The sequence below is a fragment of the Sinohyriopsis cumingii genome, chromosome 8 (genome assembly GCF_028554795.1).
Source record: "Sinohyriopsis cumingii isolate HCF-2022 chromosome 8, ASM2855479v2, whole genome shotgun sequence".
NCBI classification, from domain to species: Eukaryota; Metazoa; Mollusca; class Bivalvia; order Unionida; family Unionidae; genus Sinohyriopsis; species Sinohyriopsis cumingii.
The window spans coordinates 82,521,022-82,548,684 of NC_142968.1; the positions used below are offsets into that span (position 1 = coordinate 82,521,022).

The 27,663-nt window shown below is 36.0% G+C and overlaps 1 protein-coding gene and 1 long non-coding RNA gene across 2 annotated transcripts in view; both read right to left on the reverse strand.

Moving 5' to 3' along the window:
- Window positions 1-24,760: 24,760 nt before the first annotated feature.
- LOC149794002 (uncharacterized) lies at window positions 24,761-25,839 on the reverse strand. The gene is made up of 2 exons (XR_016422605.1): window positions 25,712-25,839; window positions 24,761-25,481 (listed from the first exon to the last, which is right to left on the reverse strand). It is a non-coding gene; the product is annotated as an uncharacterized LOC149794002 (long non-coding RNA).
- A 96-nt stretch (window positions 25,840-25,935) lies between these two features.
- The window catches only part of LOC149794003 (uncharacterized), a 28,764-nt gene continuing 27,036 nt past the window's right edge, over window positions 25,936-27,663 (reverse strand). The window contains exons 2-4 of the mRNA XM_089969078.1: window positions 26,737-26,908; window positions 26,424-26,509; window positions 25,936-26,142 (exon numbers count right to left, since the gene is read on the reverse strand). Of these exons, the coding sequence (XP_089825204.1) occupies window positions 25,990-26,142; window positions 26,424-26,509; window positions 26,737-26,908 (411 nt within the window). The 3' untranslated portion in view covers window positions 25,936-25,989. The remainder of the gene's footprint in view (window positions 26,143-26,423; window positions 26,510-26,736; window positions 26,909-27,663) is intronic.

Here is a 27,663-nt window from a genome sequence, read left to right on the forward strand (position 1 = left end):
TATGACGTATTCTGAGGAATAGTCAGTAAATTGAAAACAAAAACAGTTATAAAATCTGAAAAAAACTCTAAAAGACCTTCCGAAATTTTGTAGTTGGCGGACCGTCATGGGTTCAAGTCATGTGTTTTGGAGCTCCCAGTTTTTCATCAAATTGGATGGTAAAATGTGATTGTATTCATTGATACATGTTGTGGATATATTCTTGAAGTGATCAGTTGTATTGTGGTGTAATTACTATTTTTGGAAGTTTTCTTTCAAGTATTAATTTTATGTTTTTAATATTTCTTAGTCATATATTCATTGAACCCATTTGTACCAGGAGTACCAGGAGTACGGACAATTATAACTCACTTATAGCTCACTTATAGTTCAGTTCTATATTTGGTTTGTTTAAGCCTTAATGGATTTAGTGAGTGCAAGTAAGAGCTAATCTGGGCTAAACACATGACTTGGTATAGGCTCTCTTGATAACTGCTAACTCATGTTCATCTAAAGAGTGTGAGCTCTTTCAGAATCTATATTGCATGAGAAAGTTAGATAAAAGTTGACAATATGGCTGAAATGAAAATATACTACCAACAATAAATAAAAACAAAATAAATAAATAAATAAATACTTGAATGTTTTGGGAGATTTTCATTAGAAAAGAACAAAAATGCTCTCTCAGCAGGATATTATAGATGATGTGGACATTGAGAGAAAGTCTCAAAATAGTTTTGATGTTGCTCAAGACATGTTAGATAATGAAAATGAGGACAACACCAATTCAAGGCCGGATTTAAACTTATCAGAGATGGATGATATGGGGAAACCGAAGGGAAATCTGAGAAACATTGAAAATGTCACTGATGCTGATACCAAAGATGATACCAATGATGATGCTCTATTTGTCTCACAGACATCGCAAGCAGAACAAGATTCAGATGTAGACGAAATTAATGAAGGCATATACATGCAAATCAAAACCAAATTTGGAACTCTTAATAGAAGTGCCTTCAAAAAAAGATTGAAATCAACACTTGATGTCAAGGGTCTCAGGGATTCTAGGCAAGCTCTCTTTGATCTAGCAAAAAGGAAGAGATATGATTGTCCTGATGGTCGATTAGTAGAACGTTTACCTCGAACAAATAGTGCTCCTGTGGAGGATAAGTTATCGGAAGATATTTATATTATATTCCATTTCATTGAAGGAGAAAATAATTACAGTGACATGAAAGCATGTATATCTAAATGGGCATTGAAACATAATTCTGAAACAAGATCATCCCAGCGTATAAACTCAATTCGCAGTGATTGTATATCACAAAGTCCGAAAGCTCCGGTCAATGATAGCGCCTTACAAAGAACTGATGAAGATGCTGATAGAATGAGCACAATATTTGCGCAGATAGCGATAATGAATGATAAGTTTGAAGAAAAATTCTCCAGATTGGAAAACCAGTTGGGTGATATTATCACACGGACAGAAAATGAGATCCTAAACTTAAAGTCAGACTTAGTGGAAACTACGAAGAAACTCAAAGAGGCGAACTCTCATATAGAACAACTGAAATTAAAGGAAGAAAAACTAATCAATGATAATAGAGGAATGTATTTCCAGATGTCATCAATGGCAACCCGGGAAAATGAGATTAAAGAATTATCTTCTCATGTACATCAACATCTAGATGTGATCATGAAAAAGATTAACTGTATTGAGGGAAAGTTAGACACAATTTGTACAAGACACAAACTTTTATTCAATCAGTCTAACAAAGGAAGTGATAGAAACGTAGACTTGCAAATGAAAGAAAATCATGGAAATCATGAACTATCAGCATACAAGGAGAGTAGACATGTTATCTCTCCATCTATTGATCAAGAAAATGTAGTACATGGACAAAAAGAAATACATAAAGAGCCTGCTAGAGCTCTTCCAGTAAATTTGCCTAGCAATGGTCCCGCTATGTTTACATTGAAAGATTTCCCGCCACTTTCACGGAATGATCGGACTAACATAACGGAAAATGTGAATCATAATCAGCGCACAGAAATAACATCTCACAATGCAAGTACATCAACCTACAATCAGCAAAAGAAATTAAGATATGAAGATAGAGCTAACATAAATATAAATGAAAACATAAATAAAGATCAAATAGGGCACAACAAATCACCAAATGATCAAAGAATGATTCCGAATGACGAGGAGAGACAAAAAAAGGAAGATACATCGTATAGACATATTGAGACAATTATTACCAGACCCAATCAAAGGAATATAGAACCGGATGTGTTTGAACCAGTTGTAAGAAACAAAATAAGACGCATTCTGCTATCAAATGTCAAATCGAGAAAAAATATAGATGTAGTAAGGACAGCTATTGCAACTCAGTGCAAGGAGGAAGGTGTGACAGTAACATTCGTCCGCCTCATAAAGGAACGACCCCATTGGGATGGATCAAATATATATACATTTCGACTAAATGTACTGGATAAAGATTTTGAACTGATGATGAATAATGAATCATTTTGGAGTTCTGGAATAAAATGTAGGGAATGGATAACAAACAGAAAATGGAGAGAAGGCTACTTACTTGATGAAACGCATGAGAATTACAAAATATATTCCTAATGAGCATAACCATATGACTAGTAATTGCTTCTTAATTATAATTATGATCATTATTTCAACATGGAATGTACGTGGTATAATGTCTAGCACGCAGAAATTAATTGAATTGTTACCAGACACAGATATATTTGTTATCACTGAACATTGGCTTTGTACAAAGAATCTAACGTATTTAGATAAATTACATGATGATTTCAAAGTAATTGCGCTACCTACTGAAGAGATACAACAATGCTATAGAGGTAGTGGCGGGGTTGCCGTATTTTATAGATCATCACTATGCAAAGCAAGCACCTTACAAAATGAGTTCCCAAATATTATGGCGGTGAAAATCTTAGTGAGAGACTTGGAACCTATAATTTTGATTGCAACCTACTTTCCCTCGACAACTAGAACTGATGATGCATATGACAAATTTTGTGAAAATGTTTTTGATGTGTATGATAGGTATTCTGCTGAAAATATATGCATAATTACGGGCGACATGAATGCAGATCTTGTGTGTAAAAATCCATCAAGAAGAGATCTTGCTCTCAAAAAAAGAATAGAACAGAGAAACATAGTTGCTACGCTGGTGATAAAACCACATGAACATTACATCATGTATAGATCAAAAGACATGTCACGAACGTCCACACTTGATTATATATTAATACCTGAAATAATTAGAGGTGCTGTAAAAAGACACATAGTAAATGACAAAATCGATTTCTCAATATCGGATCACCTACCTATTACAGCGGCACTTGCAAAAGATATACTGAAGGAAAATAAAAAGACATGTGTATCTCCAAGAATGAAATGGAACTTGGCAAATCCATTAGAAATGAGCATGTATAAATCTGATGTTAGTGCATTCTTGAATTTCACCTATGAGTGTAAAAAGGTAGAAGATATAGAGAAGTATAATGAATTGATAACTAAGAGTGTAATAACTGCATCAGACCGATATATTCCAAAGTCCGAATTCAAATCGCACTTGAAACCATATTGGAAGAAAAGTGGGCTTGAAAATTTACATCAGAATATGAGAAAAGCGCGCGGAGAATGGATCAAAGCAGGAATAAATAGAAGCACAGAGTGTAGCATCAAAAGAAGATACAAGGACGCGAAAAGAAAGTTTAGAAAGAAACATAGGCAAGAGAAAAAGGTATATAAAGAGTGTATATTTGAAGAGATAGAAAAGAGTGCAGAAATGGGAATAGACGAATTCTATGCAGTCATACGGGAAAATAGAAAAGATAAATCGGACATTGGTAATATTGCATTTCGAGGAGTAGAATCTAATACTTTGGATGAATGTGTCAATCTATGGAAACTATATTTTTCTGAATTAAGTGGTACAACAGATGAGGAACATAATGATTGTGTCAAAATGAAGAATATGTACGAAGAAAGCAAACTAGAGAATGATAACATAAAATGTAATAATATTACAGAGGAAGAAGTGTTGCAGCATATCAAGTCTCTAAAAACAAAAAAATCACCAGGCATTGATTGCATATCGAATGAACACTTAAAGTATGGTGGAAAATATTTAATCAGACATTTAACTGCCCTTTTTAATTACATGATCCAGTATGAGTATTTGCCTAATGTATATAGATGTGGGATGATTATACCGATATACAAACAAAATGGTAAAGATAAAAAGGATCCAGTGAATTATCGTGGTATAACATTGACATCTTGTCTGGGAAAATTGTTTGAAAAAATATTGATGACTAGAATTCAAAAGTATTTAGACAAAATAAGCTTTCCACATCCTTATCAATTTGGATTTCGTAAGGAGGCTGGATCTATCTCCGCTGCTTTTACTCTTCAAGAATGTTTGATGTACTTTAATAATCATAACTCTAATGTATATGCTGTTTTTCTGGATAACGAAAAGGCATTCGATAGACTGTGGCATTGTGGACTATTAAAAAAACTAAAAATATTAGGAATTAATGCAAAAATATGGAGAATAATCGCCCATTCCTACACACAGTCAAGTGCCTGTGTAGCGTGTAGAGGATGTATATCTAACACATTTCCATTACGGAGAGGCGTTGGTCAAGGGCGTGTAATGTCGGCTTTTTTATTTCTCGTGTACATAAATGACCTATTGAATGAGCTAGTAATGACTAATTGCGGGATAACAGTGAATCAGATGAACATACCTGGCATGCTTTTGGCAGACGACACTACTCTACTAAGCTCTACGCTGAATGGATTGCAAATACTCGTGAATACAGCTTATCAGTATGCACAGAAGTGGAAATTGAAATATAACTCTAACAAGAGTAATTGGATGATATTTAGTAAAAGAAAGGAAGTGTACTCATCAAATGGAATTACTCTGGGATCACAGAATATTCCTAGAGCAAAAAAAGTGAAATATGCAGGAGTTACCTTTTCGCAATCAATGAAAACTAATGATCGTATAATCTATTCCTACGATAAAGCTAAACGTGTAACAAACTCACTATACTCAACTGGATTAAATGCAAATGGAATGAATCCTATAGTCTCTGTGAAAGTCTGGGAAAGAGTTATATTGCCATCTGCTTTGTATGGCTCAGAACTCTGGTTTAATATGTCATATCAGGGCATTGAATCAATGGAGAAAATACAACGATATTTCGCCCGGAGAGTACAAGGTTTCCCTCAAAGATCGCCTACTGGATCTACGACATCGTGCTTGGGGATGATATCAATGGAAGCTCGCATAGATAAGCAAAAACTCGTATTCCTTGGTCGCATGTGTAGAACATCAGCAAATTTAACGGCTAAAAAGGTTTTCCTCTGGGCTGTTGGAAATTTTATTTTTGACCCCCAACATAGCTACAACTCTTTTATATATGATGTAAATACTGTACTAAAAAAGTATGATTTAGAAGACTATCTCAACGACTTTATTTTCACTGGAAAATTTCCAGACAAAATAACATGGAAAAACTTAATTGGGACAAGAATACAGATATTAGAGGAGAGAAAACATGAAATGAGTATCAGAAATCCATCAGAGGGATTTGGTAGATTTTTAAAAATTAATCCAGGATTAAAAATGCATCATCTATGGAAAATAGCTTATACTGACTCAAGCAGAAAAATGGAATATGGGACATTAATTCGTATTGGAGGAATGCAAGCAAGACCTGGACTGTGTCCCCTATGTGGCAAAATGAGTCATGACCGTATTTTGCACATTTCGATGAATTGTGCCTTAACCTCAGACGACAGAAACCACTTGATGGAAAGTCTATTTTCGTATATGCCTCCAGTGATTTACCGTGATTTCTGTGATCAGATCGATGATGTTATACTGATTATACTACTTGGTGGTTTAAATGATATATCAGAACGTTTAGAATTTGAGGCATGGTTAAATATGATCAGACTATCTACCAAGTATTTCATTAAGATAAAGGATATTATATATTCGATTCAATAGAGAACTCACTCAAGATATAAGGAAAGAAATACTTGTACTGGATTGCAAAGAGAGTAGGAAACTATTTTTGTTGTGAGGATACATTTTCAAATGTTTTATCGTATATATATCTCTATCTAGATTAGTAATGATTTTAATTTATTTATTCGTTTGCTATTGGAAATAATTCAATAAGTAACGAATCTACTATTTTTGTGATTCTATGTATTTAAATGCATTTCTTTTTTGTCTTAAAATCTTCAGAAAATGGAGGAATAAAAGAATATCATCATCTCTCTCTCTCTCTCTCTCTCTATATATATATATATATATATATATATATATATATATATATATATAGTTTATTTGTCAACTAGAGGAATATCACCAGCTAATTGCATTATCTGCTAAATGTTCATAGTAAAGTGGAGGGTGTAGACTAATGAACGTTTGTGTGCAGTATATAATATATACAAGGATTAACAACGTAGTTTGGATGTGGGGATTTATTTGGCTGTCTTAGGCGCATGTTTGGTTGCACGAGTTGCGTGTTCAAGGGTAGCAAAATCTATGCATATAAAGGAAAATATTTTTACTAGATATTCTTGATACAAGATTACAAAACGTGAAAGCAGTAGAAAGTTCGCTTAAAAATTCTTATGCTATGTTGGGATGAAAAAATGCTCATCTGTTATTTGTAAATGGCTTGCTAGCATGGCAGTCAGTGTATTAAACTGTCGCCTGTGTTAATCCGGATATTCTCACTGCTATATCCAATAATCACCAATAATCGTATGAATAAGGCAAGCAAGTGAGATATTTATCTCAAATAAAGAAACAAGCCTTTTTTCTTTGTTGCTGCAAATTAAATGTTGTTACCATTAATTACTTATAATTACATGGAGTTGAACTAGTACGTACACAAATCCAAAGACAGACTTATTGTAAATTGTAATGTTCAATGTTTGACAATGATGTCAGTGTACAAATGCATTATTCGTAATTTTTTTTAAAGAAACATATAGTTTATATATTTATCTATTTACTTGAATCGGTATATTTATTTTTAACACTCATATTTATGTACCCAAAATAAAATTGCATCAGTCATATAGTCCCTTTGTTTTTACTGCACTGGTCCACCATTGCCAATGGATGCCATTAGTTTTATAGTAATAATCCACCAGCAAACTTGTTTCCTTTTTCAAGCAATACGAAAGATACAAATCGCTCTTCTAATATTTCATTTGTGAATCACCACGTACGTCACCAGGAGAAATTCGTAATCCCCAGCCCCCACTCCACACACCCGATCTTTTATAACAATTCTGTCTAGATGTACATTGGTTTTGTTTCGTTTTTATGGTAACAAATTTTTGTGCAGGTCTGGTTATTGGGGTTTTGGACCATCCAACGTGGTAGAAGCGGGTTCTGGACCATTCCCGACCTATATAAAAATGGGGGGTTCTGGACCACTTTTTATGGGCTCACTCAAGATCAGTAAAATGGGGGCTCTGGACACTGTTTTACTCAAGCGCAATCAAATGGGGTTTTGGACCACCTAGCTCTTTGCATGATCTAGGTGGTTAAATTCCCGATGGAGCTATACTACTAGGGAGTGGGGTTTCTGGAACATAGAGATGGGGGTTCTGGACCACTTTGTTGCGTCGTTAAGTTATAGAGATGTGATATTGATATAGCGTGTTATCCTTGGAGTGTTGATTGACTGAGTTCTAGTGAGGAGGTTCACGGCATTATTCCAATACTGGAATTAGGTGTTGAGTCGTCTAAGGATTGGTTGATGCGTGCGAAGGAGTTGATAACGTATGCGAATAAGGATTTGAGTTATATTCCGGAGGTGATGTACTTTGATGAGAGCTAGGACAAGCACGAGAACGAGGAGTAGATGAGACGTAGATGAAGTCATCAGAGTCCGGTGCAGCGGTGCAATAAGTAGTATGACATAAAAACGTAAGGTGTGATGGGTTTTTTAATTTGTCAGTTCCATAGCAAGATGAGTTATATTATTGGCTGATTAGGGTGACTCGAGCTTAATTGGTGGGTCGTGTGAAATTTATAAAATCTGAGTATGTGTTCAAGCGCATTTTTGAGGTGATGGGTCTTAGTGAGCATGAGGAGAAATGTAAGACGGTATTTGGAAAGAGCATACGTGAGGAGTACGATAAGATTATTTCGGAGGCGTTATCGTCGGAGTCTCTCGAGACAATGAAGTCAAAAATACCATAGGAAATCACGAGATGAATCGTTCAGGATAACCAAACCACTTGACAAGAGATTTTTTTTTTACCTCGGGTAGAGATCACTTTTTTATCCGGAAAACGTCCTGTCTGTTTTTTGTTGTTGTTGTAATTCTTGCTCGTAAAAGGATCCTTGGATGGGCTCTTCTGAAGAATCTTTCAGCGAGTACGTGACTGAATTTTTTTTTGTAATGGTATCAACAACGAAGACTTCTTCGGTCCAATTGGGGGTGTATCCCTTTTCGAAAGTGTTGTTTTGTCTGCTGATTCTGACGTGGTCATCTACTCTAAATTTAGTGACTTTTTGTTGCTGTTAATACCAAAGAGTCTTCATGGGTGTCCTTGTAATGATTCGATGCCAATTGTGATTGTATTGGTCAACGATTTCTGGCATTACATCTAAATATCGGCTGGTGATATTGCTGGTGAATTTTTTCCATATGCGATTTGTGAGAGTTCTGTTAATCCATTCGAAGACAGCTCCATTGATGGGACTGTGTGTGCTGAAGAGGTCAATGCTGTTTTGCTGTATCCAATCTGAAACGGTTTTATTATAAAATTCACTACTGTGATCTACCCATAATTGATGGGATCTTCTGTAACCCAGTTGTTTATCTAACACGTCCACGATAAACTTTCCTGTTTTGCTTTTGAGAGGATCTACCCATTTTGTACTTGCTAAACACGTCGATGACCGTCATGAGATATTTGAAATGTTCTTTGTACGTGCTGTAATCTCTCATATGAATGATATATTCCGACCATATATTGTCTGCTGAGACCGCGATGACTCTGTGCAGTGGAAAATGTTTACGTGCAGGCTTATGCAGTTCTTCTGTGAGAACTCTCAGTGCCTGTGATTCCATTGCCGGTTCCGAAAGATCTTGTGCTGACCTTTCCCCTCTTTTTACGCCTGGAATTCCAATTCCTAGCTTATGATTGGTGCCTATGATGCCACGCACAAGAATTCGGTCTAAACGTTCTCCGACTCTTTGGGCTTGAGTGTTTATTAGGTCCTCACCATGACTCGATCGATCCCGCTTTATCGTCGAGATGATCTCCGTAACAGATATCGTGTTGCATCGCGATAGCATTGACAACTTTGCAGGGCTCTTGACCGGGTAGCGGCTTATCGTGCTTGTCTAGGTGATTGTCAAAGGGAATCTACGGTCCTATGTATTTATGTCTAGGCAATGTCCATCCGCCATGGGCTCTTGGAAGTTTTGAGTTGTACAGAATATTGTTTCGCGAATTATGTTTACACACCTTTGTGATAATGACAATGGAGTGGTCTCCTGTTGCCAATAGGTCTGCTTCCCTGACTTTATACGACTTAATCTACTTTTGAGACAGTTTGCAATTATTTACAACGTTTGTGTCCATGCCCTTTTTATGCTTATCTGTGTCGTACACGTGACACTTTTATACGTTTTCTCATAGAACCTGAAACCTAGCACGTTGCCCATCAGAGGTAATATTTTCTATTTTTCAAACCGAGGTTTATTAGAGTCTTAGATATTATTTTGACATGGTATGATTAGATTGCCCTTATAGGTAAAGGGTTTTCCCGTTAAAGTTACCTGTTCTAGCACAGTCCTTCCCCTAATGTAGCAAATCTAGCGGAGTCATAGAAAATTAAAAAACTTTTCTTCAAATATTCATCATCATTAAAAAGGTAACATAACAAATCTCAGCCTGAGGTTACAAGTCGTGTGCAGGGAGTGTAAGGGGAGCTGTTTATGACGTATTCTGAGGAATAGTCAGTAAATTGAAAACAAAAACAGTTATAAAATCTGAAAAAAACTCTAAAAGACCTTCCGAAATTTTGTAGTAGAAATCTTGATCCGGAATTTGGTAGTATAACACTTCCAAGGAAGATCCAGAATGCGGTGGTTTAAAACTCCCAATGAGGATCCTGGATTTGTTAGTACAAAACTCACAAAAAGAATCCGGGATTTTGGTGGTATAAAACTCCCAAAGAGGATCCTGGGTTTGCTGGTAGAAGACTCAAATTTTGAAAAAAGAAAGAAGAAATATGAAAATGTGATGTGTCTTAACTGATAGAAAGATGAAGATTATAATTGTTATGGTTTGTTACCGCGCTGATATAGTATCAGTGAATTCTTCAAGAGGAAATAACGACAAGAATGAAAAATTTTTGTAGGTAATAGGGACTTGTATGCGTAACCTGAATTCCCATTTAACCGATTTAGGTAAGGTTATTGTGTTTGCTATGACCATGGAGAAGACGCACATAACGATATTAGTTTTTAGTCCTGGAAGCAGCCATTGTAAGATGATGGTGGATGACAGTGGGATATGGTAAGGGATGTAAGAGCGGGGAATGTGTTACTGCGGCAACAAACGAGTGCTTTATTCACATTGTTATTTCTTCTTGGTCACGAATGCCTGAATTTCTTGTGGATTTTGAAGTATTCCTTTTGATAATTGGCCTTTGTGTACTCAGTAGTATGTGAGTGTGTGCTTTTCTCTACTGTCTCGCTTTTTTTGCGGCCCTTCCACCCCTCGTGTATTCTACTCGCATGACATATTTCGCTAGTATGTGACTGTTGCATGTTTATCACTTTTAATTTTGTCCGCACACGTCACATCGCCCAGACATGTGTGTAGAGTCTCGTTCCGATGGAAGTGTCCCATGTGCTCCAGAGGGGACAAAACACCAGGCTTGCTTACTACTTTGCGGTATGGATTTCGTTGTTTTAAAGGTCACCTACCACCTATTTTGTACAAAAGTGCAATATTATTATAGTCATAATAGAAACGCATTTGTTATATATGTACACCATACAAATGTTTAATTAGACTAAAATATCAGTTTTTCTAATGAAAAAATGTACTCGGCAATCTCCGTGAACAATCGGTAACTTCCGCGTGCCAAAGACGGATATGACGTACATTTATCCCTTCGGTTCAACCTATCCATTCATGCGTTGAATTTCCCCGCGTAAATGTCTATGTGATACATCTTAACGATCGTGGTTTTCTACAACAAACATGGTGCATTGTGTTGCTTATGGATGTAACCAAAAGAGCGATGATCGGACAAAAGGGTTCTTTCTTTTTCCGAAAGACCATGTTTACCGGAAAAAGTGGATTGAAGCTGTTGGGTCCAATAGAGTGAGGGATGGGAAAGTTGTACCATTTATACCAACTGCAACATCCCGCCTGTGCATACGGCATTTTGAGGACAGTTGTTTTTTACACCCTCCTTCCGTGATGAAATCCATTAGTGTTCCATTGAAATTGAACTTGTTAAAGACGGCAGTGCCTACAATATTCCCGGAGACTGTCGAATATAAGAAGAAACCCCTTCCGTCACCAGAGAGGTTTGGACCACCTAAATCACGCAGAAAGCTCTATGGTGCATATGAGAAGAGGAATAGAAAGAGCGTAAGTAAAATATATCAAATAAAGATTAGAGTACAGCATTGTTACTGCAGACGTAAAATATTACTGTTTAAAGTAATCATAATAATTTTTGGATGTGCAACGTGTAGATCGCGAACAAACTATTTAGCATTATCATAACGAATATGAACTAGAAATATGAGGTATTAGTGTAGGACGTTTATCATTACAGCAGATGTACAAATATGTTGAATCAATAATATATATATATATATATATATATATATATATATATATATATATATATATATATATATATATATATATATATATATATTAAGCACAGTGGCGAGTTACATCACATCAGCTTATTTTAAAAATCTCATTGTCTGGTGCAGTTTCTCTACAGAAATCAAGGCTTTCATTGCTTGTACATCCAGTCCTGTCAGAAATTTTCAGACTCAAATTTAATAAATAATTTTTTTAACTGAAATTTAATAATTTTTACTACCAAAAAACAGCAGTAGTAAAGTTATCCCATTAGATTTAAATAATCAGTTGTCAGTTTTAATTTTGATTGGTAGACTGTTGATGAACTGCTGGAAAAGCATGATTCCCAACATGCTGAGGCTGCAGCTGAAGAAAGACAGCTCACAGAGGAGCAGCTACTACAACAGGGAGAGAAACACGAGAGTCAGACTCCTCTTGATTTCCAACATGCATCATCAGACCATATGTCATGAGGCACATTACAATTCAATTTTGATTACTATATTTTTCTTTGTATAACTGTTTGCAAACACAAAAGACAATTCTCATACACAAATTCTCTAGTGATCATATGTTTTAAGTTTGGACACGACAATAAATCCAGGCTGGAAATTTCATATCTCCTTGGTACTAGATGGATGAAATATAAATAACTATTATATTTTGTTCACATGAAGTTTTAAAATGACGGGACCTCACTTTAATTGTTGAGTTCAATGCATTTTTGATAATTTACTTCGTTTGTGGCATGTTAATAATAGAATGTATATTCACAAATATGTATCAAGATCTGTATAAAAAGTGAATAATCCATAGGAATTCTACTTAGTGGTCTTCAGGAAGAAAAGACATACACATTTGTATATAAACTGTTGTGCATATGACATTGTGCTCACTTGTCCCTCATGCATTAATGTTGCCACAAGAAAAATCCAAATGAATGTGGAACTAATGTTGATGTAGTTTGAATTTAATGATAGTAGATATTCGTCACTATTCATGGGTTTGTACTTTTTCTTTCAAGACTTTTCTGCATAGGCCCACAGTGAACAAGGCATCCCAGGTCAAGCCTCAACATAAGGAAGTTGGTATGACTGCATTGCCATCAATGAAATCAGTTGCATGTGGCCCAGGTAAACCAACGTGCTTTATTGACAAAAGTTCACAGTTTCCAGACCCTGAGACCATCCAGTGGTAGAAGATGAGGAACATTTCTTTGATGCGGAGGAGTGGGGAGAATTTGTTGACAGTAATGAAACTGATCCAGACTGGGAACCAGGTGATGTAGACTATGCCGATATGGATTATGAGGAAGAAGAACAAGTATGGTATGTGATAAAGTAACATGTACTTTACTTTTTGCACCAAAAGGTAACTACAAAAGTCTTCTAAATCTGATCAAGCCACATTCAAAATCAGAGAACAATTTGTATGTAAATAACTATTATGTTAATAAAGAACATTTACCATATTATGTTGTAAAGGATTATGAAGTTCGGTAATTTATGTTATTGCTTAACAGCAGAAGGTAGTTGACTACTTATTTTTCAGTGATGAAACACTTGAAGAGGAGGCAAATATCATGAAGGAACCCAAATATATTGTGTATGAGAGCTGCCTGAGGCAACTTTTACTTTTGTGCTTTGTGTGTGGCAGTACTTGTCATGTGATAAAGAAGAAATTGATGGGAACAATGGTTGTGTTGGAGGCAGTGTGTGCACATGGACACGGTAAATTTTGGAGCAGTCAGCCGCTAATTAGAAACACTCCCATTATGAACATTCTTATGTCTGGGGCAGTTATGTTCAGTGGAGCATCACCATCAAAAGTGTTGAACATTGTTAAATTTCTCAATGTGCAAATGGTAGCAAGTAGAACATACTTAAGGTTTAAAAAATCATTTGTTTTACCTGCCATTTCAAATGTATGGGAAAGAACTCAGACAGAAATATTGAGAGAATGTAGAGGCAGACATGTCACACAATGGCCGTTTCGATATTGTGCACAGACATGTTTGTAGTACTGATTGTAACTATACTGTAGCAAGCACACCATTGTGTTGGCTTTTTGTCCGCATCAGTGCTTGCTCTGTCTCTATCTAATGGTTTTGGGGTGGCTAAAAGAAAGAAAGAATATATATATATATATATATATATATATATATATATATATATATATATATATATATATATATATATATATATATATATATATATATATATATATATTAGTTGTCAATACTTTTGCATTCAAGACATGCTTGTGGTGGTTTATATATAAATGTTGAGCAGTATCCAATCCATTGATTCCCAAAGTATACTGAAGGAATTTTTGGAGTTCTATAAACCTGTCAAATGATTGGAATATCAAAAATATAACGGATAAACTGATATCGCTGCTTCGATTGAATGCATCATACTTGTTTATTAAAGAGGCACAAAAATGTTGTACGTATTCTCATAAACATAGCCAAAATACATCACATCATCAGATCTGATAAATTCTTTGAAAGGATCCATTTGAAACAATCGTGACGATTTGAGCTGTTCGCATTCATAAATACACTCGGTTGCATCTGCGACATTTGTGAAATCATTTGACGTAAACGGTTACTCTTCTTTGTATATGCTGGCCATATCAACAATGGTTAGTGCGTAAATGCGGAATAGACCTTGTCTATCACAGACACGATCGTTTGGAAGAAACAACAAATCAGCTTGATGAATCTCATTTGGTGTTTCATCATCAAATCAACCACATGACATTTTTCTTGATGCCGGTAATTCAATTTTCCGCAGCGATTGTTTGACCAACCATACTCTGGCAACCTCATAAATGATAGCGGCCTCAGTGGCTAACTCTTCCACGGCGGCTTCACCTCTCCAATTCCCATGCAGACCTTAGTATATTATGGACAATATCTGGCTTCCATATTCATTGCTTGTTTGTTTCTTTATTTAGGTGTAATTTGCTTTTAATGAAGAGACTTTTGTTTGCCTCCAAATGGACTTTTGTCCAAGAGAGGATATATGATCATTCAGATGCATTCTGGTTTTCATATTTCCATTCACGACCCATCTTGCGGTTTGTTCTTTCAATCTTGGATGAATCCCATTCAGGTCATGGACAAAGTCGGCGAGTTTACGTGAACGGATATCATTGTATACTTTATAAGTGCTTCTCTGGGCCTTGGTTGTTTGTTAGAATCGAGTCATATATCTAGCCATGTACCAGGCTCACATTAATTATATACAAGAAGATGTTTTTTCACCAGGATATTTACCTCGTGGTTCCTGGTAAATTTGTTAATGCTGCCGCGATATCACCACTGCCAACTTTATTTTCAATAGCCGTTTGCGAATTTCCTGTTGAACGCGAACTTCTTAGCTCCACATCGAGGACCTGTTGCAGTAATAACTGCTCGTATATTACGCGCTTGAAGTCGAGTTAGATTTGTGGTATGGATTTTGGCTCGTCATGGCACATGTGTTTCCAAACTCAGTTCGTGCACTAATCATTGGCCCTGCTGGAACATGAAAAACACAATGCTTGTTGAATATGGTTTTCAATGGTTAACCTGTAAACTGTTTCACGAGATTGCGCGAAAAAGCACTGGTGAACTTGATGAAGACGTTAGAGAGGCAATCGCTAAAATGCCAGACGTATCACCTCAAGAAAAGTCGCTGTTGAATCACAAATCAATTCGTTAACGACGAAACTCGCCAGCGGATCGTTATATAACCTGTAATTGTTTCTCTTTACAGACCTAACAACTTCAGAAACAACATGATAAAAATGTCATCAAAGACAAATCCTAGATACATAAATGATGAATGTCCAAAATTATTCGTTAGGGAGTTTACAGAAAAGACACAAGATGCAGGCAATCAGTGGAAACGTTCTATGGCAACGTTTAATGCATTGAAATACAGATGAACCGAATAATGTAATGAGTCGTTGAGAGATTGTATAAACTTCCTAGAGATCCCGACCATGACTATGATACAGGGGAGCAAGGTTTAAGGAACGATAAAAACAAATTAGGAACTGACAAGCACAGCTTAGTAAGCCTGAATAAATCTAAAAGGTAGATGAGTCGCAGTGACTAAACGAACAAATAAAAAAGTTCTACCAGGGACAATAACAATAATTACCTGTGCCTCCATCAGTAAAACCCCCAAAGAGAAACGCTCTAACTAAACCATCAAAATGGATCACAGCAGCCCTTTATCTATTATTTACCATATTAGGAAGCTGGTCGATTAAAACAAATATGAAACTACAGTTGATCGAGACAAGGCACGAACCACTATCACCAAGACATATATTAACCCCGTTTGAACGATCTTCTATAACACCGACTGATGAATGAAGGCATAATATATTAAGGCAACAACAAAGTTGACAACGAAATGTAGCACATGTACCTCCATCCACCCCTGCACCCATAGAGGAAGAAGAAGATAAATAGATAAGAAACACACGCACTCACACCAGACGAAGAAGTGCAGAGGAATTGCGTGTAAGTAACAAGAGGTACAAGAGTTGATAAAGACGTATAAAGAACACCAGCCACAACCAGTAGATGTTCTTGGTGGACTGTGTGACACGGATGATTATGCTGATCAATTGGAAATACTCGTGGTATCAATTCGTGCTGGTAACAACGTACCCGCAGTTATTATTTGACGGTACATCGATTTATCATCTATTGCTCACAGAGACATCATGAACAGAGGCATATATCATGCCTTGCTGCACGAACGTGTTGACCATACAACACCGATGATGAGTTATGTAGCGGTTGAGACGGTACGTAGGGAAACAATTTGTGTTTTGCTGCTTCACTGCAACAGGTGAGTGTAAATGATCGACGTCTCATCAAGAAACCAAAATTCAGTGTGACTTTTATGCACATACGATCGCTGGTGACAGGCGCATACTTGAGATTACACTTGTATCACTGCGAGTGTATTACAGTTAGCCTAATATTGGGTCACATCTATTTGGTGTTTTGGACGCGAACATTTCATGTATATTTTCAGCAGACACTGGCGCCAACTGGCATACTGTTGGATTTCCCTCTGACACTTATGACATAGAATTGACAACTGAAGAAGGTCGACGCAGAATCACATTAATATCCACCAGAGACCTTACAATTTATATACGTGCCCATTCAGTTCTTTCATGACAATCAAATATCAAACGTATGCGCTTGATATAGCAAGGTTGCCAGTAAGATCAGTTGCAGGTGGGCCTAACAACATTTCATATGATGAACGATTCTTACGTGTGGGATATCAAAATGCAAACCATGTTAATGTGTTGGCACGTACGCGATCTGATGATTGCCAGGTCCTGTTGATGAATCCAGATGCAGATTCACGTGTGCGTGGCACCATCGATTTTTGCAGGCGGAAATGGAAAAGCACAGACAGTTACGAGCACAAATAAGAAACAGAACGAATTTAGAAGAGGCCAACGCCGAAAAAAAAATATCTTCAGGCAGAGAACTGACTTACAGATCGAGTTAGAAGCTTCAACTGTGCGTTGCCAGGGAAGAATCGATCGGTACCATATACAACCAAATCGATACCACAAAGTGGTATGAAAGGCTAATGCTTTGTCAGCAACGGAGCTCTAGGGGAACTTCCATCTGTAAGAGAGACTCTACCCTCATGAATGTGTCACGTGACGTGTGCGGACAAAAAAAGTGATAAATATGTAACGTTGACATACGAGCTAAATACGTCCTGGGAGTAGACTCCAGGACGGTTGGAAGGGTCCCGAAGAGGGTCAGTGAGGCAAAACACCCACTCAAAACTACTCGATGCAATACCTTTAAATAAAACGTATTAAGTCTTTCCTATGTTGAATATATGTTTAATATATCCCTAATCAAAGATATCGCCTTTCCTTTAGCATTCAAGCTGCATGACACGTGTGATCCTGTCCCATTTATTTAATTTTGGAGTCCTTTCCTAATCTATGTCTAGAGCTGAACATGAATAGATTTTCTCTTATTGGTACTTGCAATCGTGTACCTTCTTTTCTCGCTTGTAACCTCTGCTGTCAAGATTTTGCACTTTCGGTCACAATAGCACCCACAAACCCTTTCACCTTTTGGATGTATGCATTAATTTCAAACGTTTTTGTTCAGTCTTGCACCAAAACAGACCTTCAAATTGTTTATTTACTATGGCATACTATTTCATGCTCCGATATGCAAATCGGGTCTTCTTCTTTGTCCAGGCTTTAAACATACCTCATATTCAGATAAAAATTTCGGTTTCGATTGGTAATTGTTTTAAAATAAACATTGATTTAGAAAATATTATGTCAGTCACAAGTCGTATGCTAGTGACTCAGTTTGACTAGTTATTCTAATACGTCAAATAGTGTACTCTGTGAGAGAGAGAGAGAGAGAGAGAGAGAGAGAGAGAGAGAGAACAAAACACCCTTACAAAAACACTGTTGACACCAATTCGTGCGCGATTTATTCATATCCAAAACCATATATGATAAGAATATTTTTTATTATATTTGTGAAAAGTTTCTATCAGTATCATGTAATATTTGTATTATACTGAGGTAATATGACGAATATGAGTATAGGTAGGGACGCTGATTATACATGATTAATAGGCATACGCCATATAATACATGCTGTAGAAACATATATTCCATCGCACCAACCTTACTTCTGTACGTTAACATATTAAAATACACTTCACAAAAGAACACTGCACTGTTTCGTGCTTTTTATAAATTAGATTCATCATTGCATCGACAAATTGAAACATATCTTAAGAATGAAATGATTGCATTGCAAACTCAGTTTGATAATAAAGAAGCGTCCCAGCAAAGTTTTATAACATATTTGAGAGATAAACAAATGTACATCTAAATTGTATATGATAATCGATTGTATGGCATTAGTGTTTAGAACATGTTCCCTGCTGAAAATTACAATGCTTAATTTTGTTTACACATTGGCTGATAACATGATGGTACCATCCACTCACAACAAGTTTATCATGCGCCTGAAGGCATCATCCACTCTGTGTATCGTAGGCCTGAAATTGATGATGTAGAAAGTGGCCCGCAGGTTTTGCAGCTTAATTGGCAATTTCATTATTTCACAATAGACCCTCAGCTTGAGGATACATGCTATGTATTTGGTCGCGACCTAATACCATGCAACAGACATAGCATTCTGCTGACTCATGGAAAGCCTTTCGATCGTCTTCAAATATTAACCGATATCTACGTACCTCCAGGATATCCTCATTTGAACGTTTGAGGCTCTGAATAAATGTGGCAACGACCTCCATGCTGGGTCCTTGGAGTCACCGTCAGAACAGACGACTATATCGTAGAATTAAGGAGAATCTGGTCAGTAATTGTCTCCGTTTTGTCCACATTCTGGGCAGGAGCAGACGACTATGTCGTAGAAGACAAGTAGAATCTAGTCAGTAATTGTCTCCGTGTTGTCCGAATTCTGGGCTAGAATTCCGGTGTCTAATAGTTAATGCCTGATAACCCCCATATATGATACATGGGACACGCATCTGGCCGCGGTGGTTATGAAAGGTTAAGATGCCAAATTATTTGTGGCAAAACAGTTTATGGCATGCTCTTGATCAATACTGAATGAAAACAATTGCAGACAAAAATAAAATTGTTGGTTTGGATGTTGATACTTCTTTATAAATAAAAGGTAAACGGGTAGAAACAGTGTGTGTATTTGATATGCTTCTTGTTTTAAGGTAATACTAAGCAAACAATAGCCCACCACGCACAGAAAGTATTTTTTACTCTTGTAAAAGCCATTAACTCTTACACATTTCCTATTAAACAAGAATTACACAGATGACATGCTTGTCCACATCATTTGCTATGGTTCGTAGATATTTGGGTACTAACATAGTTACAAACTTGATAAGGTACGATTATAGTTTTGTAAAAAGCTTTTAAGATTAAGTTTATCTGCTCCAATTATGACTAACAATTAAGAGCTTAAACTAATTAAGTCCATAGCATCTATATGGGTCTAACCGGGCTTACTTGCTTCTAACAGTCCACTGGATGAAACTAAGCTTCATTAATTCGATAACTTGTTTCTTTTCATTGCTCTGATATCGATAAAATAGTTTTCCTTACCTTAATTGCAACACTCATAGCCTAATTTCATCACATTTTCTAATATAAACTAACTAGTGGTAATGAATAAATCCAACCCTAGGTACTTGGAGTAATGGGCCACCCTCTAAGTGTACCAGATAAATTAATGCCTTGAACCTATGATTCAAGGAAAAAAACATATTGCATGTGGTCATAAATGCATGCATGCATATTAATCGTTGTTTATATACGTTTTATATACGAACGTTTTGGCTTCATCTTTGCATTTGCAGATATCTTCATGATATGTCCTGCAAAGTTTTAAAATTCTCACTTGAATAGGATTTAGTTTTTCTTTCGACTGTACAACAAGTTAAGATAACCTTTTGATATTTGGCATGATTTTCATGCTTGTATCTGTAAATCTCCTTGTGAAAAAATGAATGAATGTATGATTCTACAATTTGCGAAAAGTGCAATATCATTTCTTGTTTCAAAGCATATACCCTGCAGAACTGGCGTGTAAATAACAAAAGGTTTTAAAATACAACATATAGCTAACTTCGTCGTCATGGTTACAGCGCATGCATTAGTAATTATAATATACATGAACTTGTTGCATCTCTAAAAATAGTCTACCTATCTTTAACACATTAATTTGATACAATGTCATTCTGTGAACTAGTCTTTGTATGTGCTTTGCATACCAAATACTTTCAATAACTACATCATATTTTTTTAAAATTTAAATTCCAGCAAAATAATCTTTATATTTAGCTTTCGAGTTACAGCGTTCTCATACATTTTGCCCTTCACAAAAGGAGTACGATAAATCCTTCATAGTTTCATCAAGCATCATTCACATAACTCCTTTTCAGTCATTCCACTTTTTCAGTAATGAGTCTGCACCTAATATCATTTGTAAAATCTTACAGTGAAATTTCCTTTATCTTTTTTTTATCACGAATTTAATTTAAAAGCGAATAAAAAATATTAATTTCTTTTATTTCAATTAAAATATGAATTTTTTTAAATAACTTTAGAACAAGTTGTACGTTTCTTTAAAGTTTTAATTGTTCTCGCTTCCTATTTAACATACTTAAGTAAGATTCTGGGCTTTAGTGTTTCATAGTCAATAAACGTTGAAGATGTTTCACAATGTGCTCTAAGAACTTCTAGTGTTTATTTTCTTTGATCATTACTGTAAAACTGTGTCAACTATATTGCAGGTTCCAACATTGTTTAAACTATTATTCCAAACATTGCCGATTGTTCCATATTAGTATCGTACCTCCGGGGTGAAAATTGCGTGTGTTCTAAAATTTCAATCTGACGTTTGATAATATACTCTGATCAAGCTTCTAGTTCATTTCCAAAATCTGTTATCTGCATCATCAGTTAATATTTGTACAAAATAAGCTGAAATGTATAATGAAATTATTTGAATCAATATTCGATATTCAGTCATTTACTCGAATGAGACCGAGCGGTGTTTAATTGGTTGAATACCAGGGATGACGTCATCTAGAAAACATAAATACTTAATTTGAAAATCATCCGGTCCATATAACTATATATATTTTTTTTTTTTTTATAGAAAATTATTGGCAAGATATTCGTATAATTTCATGTGAGAAATATATCACTGCAATTTTGCATGTGTGTCAGCATAAGTCATTTTTGCAGCAAGAAAGGCGAGAACCTTTTGACCTAAAACAAATACATGGAAAATGCAGCAACTTTCAGTCTCTGAAATTTGTTTGTGCCTAAATCTCGAAGTTATTTCCTATGCAGTAGAACAATTTAAAAAATGACCAACAATTTTAAAAACCCGGTGAGATGTATTTTCTGAATAGAATTTGCTTTGTGGTCAGATAGGGTAAAATAGCTTGCAAAGTATCAAATATGTGACTTACTGCAACACAGTAGGTTATCCCAATCCCAACGATCTCATTTAAAGCTGATACCTATGTGATCATTCTATAAATACGGTTGAAAGTGAGGTGAAGTTACGAAAGGTGTGAGTAGTGATGGTGTGCTGAAAAGTGAATTTAATATTCTGAATTTCTTTTGTGAATAATAAAATTACAATTTTCTTTTCCTACTCTTTTAGTGTATGATTAAACAAAAAAACAACAAAACGTAAACATAAAAACAAATGAAAAATAAAGCGATTAGTTTTTCGTCTACCACAAGATGAAATATATAGGGTATTAAAATAAGAAATAAATATCCTCTATTCATTTTCTAATTTACCGTGAAGATATTCTTTGCCGTCATCTTGGTTCCGGGTGACCAAGTGGCATAAAGGCATGGGTGGCCAAGTGGTCTTAGGCGATTGTTTTTGCTCATCACCGAAATCTTACCTGTGTCCGCGTGAGTTCGAGCCTCGGCTTAACAAATGATGGTATGAGAAAGCTTGCTAGATGGTTTCTGTGGGTCGTTGGTTCTTCCTGAAGTTTTCCCCACATTCTTCCTCTACCTAATGTGCTGGTCCCTATGAATAGCCTATCAAATATTGATGAATGGAGTTAAATCCACAAAAATACAAACCACAGCCTTCGTCGTCATCAAAAATCTTACCTGCGACTCAACGTATAGAGTTGTCACTGACACCAATTCTTATCAAACAGCGGTGTGCATTCGTTATCATTGACATTAATACTTTTTATAGCGTTTATATTTCTAAACATCTGTCCGAACACGTCTACGCAAAGAATAAGAATGTATATCCAGATAGCGTCTCCTTACCGGCAGCGATTTTTAAGTGAATACATTAAACATGAAATACTTTATATATTACATGATGTAACTGCATTGTAAAGTAATTGTAACGATTGTATCTTCACGAAAACTAAAATCACAAAGTGATTTGAACGTAAAGACAAACATAAACATTTGTAATCGAAAACCATTTCAATATATATATAGATATGATATGAAAACCTTTTGATCTGCATTAATTAAACTGTCTAGTACTCTGTTTTATGATAATTAAAATGCCTAGTACTCTGTGTCATGTTTAACCCGACCCAGAGTAGCCCAGTTTGAAACATGTATAATCAAGGTAATTCTGACGGGTCATTGTTTGATGTCGAACATTGCCGAAGGCTAGCACTAATCCGTTACGTAAGATTGTTGTGGCTAGAATCGAAGGACCGGACATTGGAGTTGCACACAGCCAATTATCACCTAGGTGTCGAAATGTTGCCAAGATCAAAAGAAATTGCCTGAAGAAGTGGGAGTGTCCTAACTTCTTTCCCCTGCAAACAGACAGACAGGTTGAACTGGCCGCTAAGACGATTGGACAGGGGCACAGCGCCACCCAATCAGAATCGAGATAGGGGGGAGACCTTGATTTGGGTAGAATGATATCCCTGCGTTTTCCGGCAAAAGTTAGTTCGCTGAGAGAAATTACCCAGAGAAGAGGTTAGCGTAACTCCGAATAGCCATTCGTTATTGGCGGGAAAATCTTAGAGCAGAAGGTCTAAGTACAGAAAGCTTCAAAAGGTCAGTAGATATTTGTTCGGTCTTTGTGGAATGCGACTGCATTTTAATTGTAGGTCGTATGTATACTTTATTATGGATTATGGATGTTTCGCCCCATGGACGTTTCGGCCCAGGACATTTCGCCCCACTTCAATGGACATTTCGCCCCATTTCAATGGACATTTCGCCCCACATGGTATATGGACGTTTCGCCCCATGGACGTTTCGGCCCAGGACATTTCGCCCCGCATCAATGGAAATATCGTATATTATAGAAATTCACAAGCATTACACCATTGTCTTCATTTTACTTTAGGGGCCTACCGTTGAGATTTAATTTCATGCCCCATAATCCCATCACTCTCATCCATTTCAATTACATTCAGCGTGCCGTTATATCAGACAATATTTTCCTTTTTCTTTTTCATTTATGTAATAAGACTGATCAGAAAATTGATATATCGTTTACAGTGATCATTTTCTATACGGCAGTATTTTTATTTTCGCTGTTACACAAACTAATGAAAACCACTTTTACCGTTTGTAGGAAACTGGCATATCGCCACTTATCAATCATGCTGTTCGTTTACCCAATCAGCGAGCGTAAATTAGACACAACTTAAAAGGGGGCTTTGTAATTCTAACAGTCAGTATCAATCTCGTATATATGGAGTTAGGTTTATTCCTTTCGCGAAGCATAAAAACTACGATGATTAAAAGGCATGTGGTCGCCCGCAAAATAGCTTTTTTTTTAAAATATTGAACTTTACTCATTTTTTTCAAGCTCGGGTTAATTGGCTTTTTATCTCCTGCCATTTATTGGCATTGTTACTTTGAATTTTGTAAAACTAGCTATAAATCGGGTCCTAATTACTCGACTGAACTGCTGACAGAAACAATCCAAATTAATGTATTTCATTTCTATAGCCCGATCGTTATACATTACATCTTTTCAAAGCTGTGCACAGAATAGCCCGACATATCGCGAGCAAGGAAAACACGGGGGGCGAGGAATGTTAATTGTAATTAACAATAAAGAGATATAAAAATGGTTTCAGAGAATTATATTTTTGAAATATGAAGCATGTATTTGCATTTTTAAATCAACACACATCACTAATCAAAATTACATCTCATAACAAGGTATAGGTGTCAAATTGTGATGTGCAAAAGTATACTTCTAAACAGTAACTATCTATGATTTTATTTTTTTTTAAAAATGCATGCAAGTAAAACATCAGCTACTACTATACGAAATTGAAATACAAATATACATATTATCTCTACTGAAGTATAATGTTTGCAACATATGGACAACGCAAAAGGCACGTGTATATAAAATATGTCCAGTTTTGGAAAGCAATACTCCGTCCAGCTTTACTGTTGCTTGTCTAACACGGGCCATACAATTTGGCACAGCATTTAAGCAAGGTGTTCGTGCTGATTTGGTGGTTTCCATACTTCTCCCATAACTTGATAAGGCGACCCTGAACTTTTGTTGTCTGTTTCTTTTGATGCCGTCTTATCTTCCCCTCTTGCAATAGACGAACTACAGATCCAATTTCTCTGGCTTCCTTTTAAAGTAAAGTTATGAGGAGATAGAAAGGCAAATTTCCCTTTCTTGCTCTCCTGTTCATACGATTATGCCACCCTTCCACATCATTATTGGTTCGGATGCTTCTGTCATAAACTGACCAGGAGTCAACAGTCCATATGTCATTGTGAATCCAGGTGTCTTCCACATATCGTAGGAATGACTGCACATTCACTGCCTCTGGATCAATTCTTCGTTGTAATTCTGCAAATGACAAAACTATATCCAGCACTAGATATTAATTTCCTTTTTCCTCGAGTGGATCCTGTGGCTACTACTTCAAAGGTTATACGATCCTCAGAATCCACTGGCACTTCTCCATAAACAGTTTCATTCCTAACTGACCTAAAGAAAGGAGAAAAATCGTGATTATCAAAAAACGAATATTTTACATGAACAAAAAATATGCATCAGTAAAATAACACATGTTTACAAAATACCTAACAAGATTGAGTAAAAGAGGATCATTCTTTGATTAGAAGATAGGCTCTATAATGATTTACGTACATCAATATTACTGAAATAAATTGTTGCGATTTTCTGTGCTTTCTTGTCCGCTTCGATTTTGAACTTACGCTTCTTCTTCTTCTGGTGTCAAAGATCTGTGTGGGCGCTCAACGTCAAATGAAGAGATATCGGCTGCAAGTGTTGATACAGGTTCATTGTTGACCATAAACTCGTTCACTTGTTGACTTATATCCAGCCTGTAATTAGAAAAAGTCTGAACTTGTAAGAAAATGTTGAAAACATACAAGCAAATATATAGAAAACCAAGTGTAAATATACCGAATATGGTATTTACACATAAATACGTATGCAAGCACCCGTACGATTCTAATAAATAAAATAACATTCACCTTGTCGAAATATCATCTTTATTGATAGAAATCGACGTCGAATTTCTCGTGCTCTCCATCTGCCCCCGTGCTGTACTGGTATACATTTCAAATCTGTCTGATGTATTTGGTATGCCGCTTAAGTCCATTTCGACATCGTAGCCATCTGCCTGTAAACAGTATTAATATTAAAACATTATAAAAGTGCACATAAGAATGCTTACTAGAATGGAACGTCGTGTAACCCAAGAAAAACAACGAAATATTTGATACAAGAAAAATTATTTTTACTAATCTTCCAGCATTTGTGATATGGAGAACGTAGGCAGCGATCCGCGTTTTGTTCGCAATTTGTATTTAACCGTAGCTTAAGTACATCGAATGCGAATGGGAACCAGCTACTGTAGCATGTCTTTATTCTTAAAATATTTTGTTTGTAATTAAATCTTACCTCAGGTTTAGAACTGCACAGGTCGCACACAAACTGAAAAGATATCTTTTTACGTCTAAGGAGACCATACTTGTAGCTTGATAAACCTGTAAATAGAAACCATTTCTTAGTATCATTTAGTTAATTCTATCGACGTCTTATGATAACATTTATTTTGAAAGACATTGGATATACTGAAACAAGAACAATAACATGCAAGAAAAGGTCACTAGATACATAAAATTATTATAAAAAATGTATTTATGTTGTTAAGCCAGTTCAATTACGGAATGATCGTAATATGATGTAGAAATAAATAAATAAATAAACTTACCAGTATTTCCACATGCTCTGTGTTGCCATAGGCCGCAAATATCGCAATCTATGGCTTGCTGACGACGGGTAACTGGTTTTCTGCAGTAAATGCACGAAGATATTGTTCTTTTTTTTTTCTTTTTTTTTTGGCACCAGACAGATGCCCCCCCCCCCCCTCCTCCTAGCCAAAGCTTTAAATGGTTTTTATGTGTGTTGTAATCCCCCAGGATATGTTGCTTGTTGTTTTAAGTTAATTTGAAAGAAGTTTTATGTTATTTAGAAATTTGGAATGGGGTATTTTTAGAGGTCCCTAGTGTGTCTATAGGGTTGTTCATCCGAGAGCGATTTTAATTATTCTCTCCGAATTCCTTCCCTAGTAATTTAGTTGACCTTGCTAGGGTCGCCTATGTCCCGTGTGTGCTATATGTGTGTGCTATATGTTATGATGATATTTTGTTTTCATGTTGGGATAGCATACTGTGCCAAATTTATAGTAAACCCAGTTGTCTTATCTGCTCCCGTGTTTATATATACATCGGGAGTATTCATACAATTTTGAATTTCGGCGGCGAGCGTTATTTAATGTGTTAATTTTAAACCATATGGGTTTATATGAGTGCATTAAGGATGATCACTCCCGCATATAAAGATTTGATGAGACTGTGTCCGAGGTGGGGTTCACACTTTCTATAATTATTGTATGTCTCCCATCTCGGGCAGGTCTATCTTTAATTAATTTGAGTCCAAAGACATTGTTCGATCTATTGATTTACGTGATATTAAAACAACTAGTACCAAGAAAAGGAAAGACTGTAATTTATAGAGCCACTGATAAAATTCATGCAAACACGTGCACGAGCTTCTATACCAAACGATCTGTCGGACAATGCACTTGAAGAATCATAATTTTTATCCTAAAACTCAGATTTTGATATACTAAGATCAA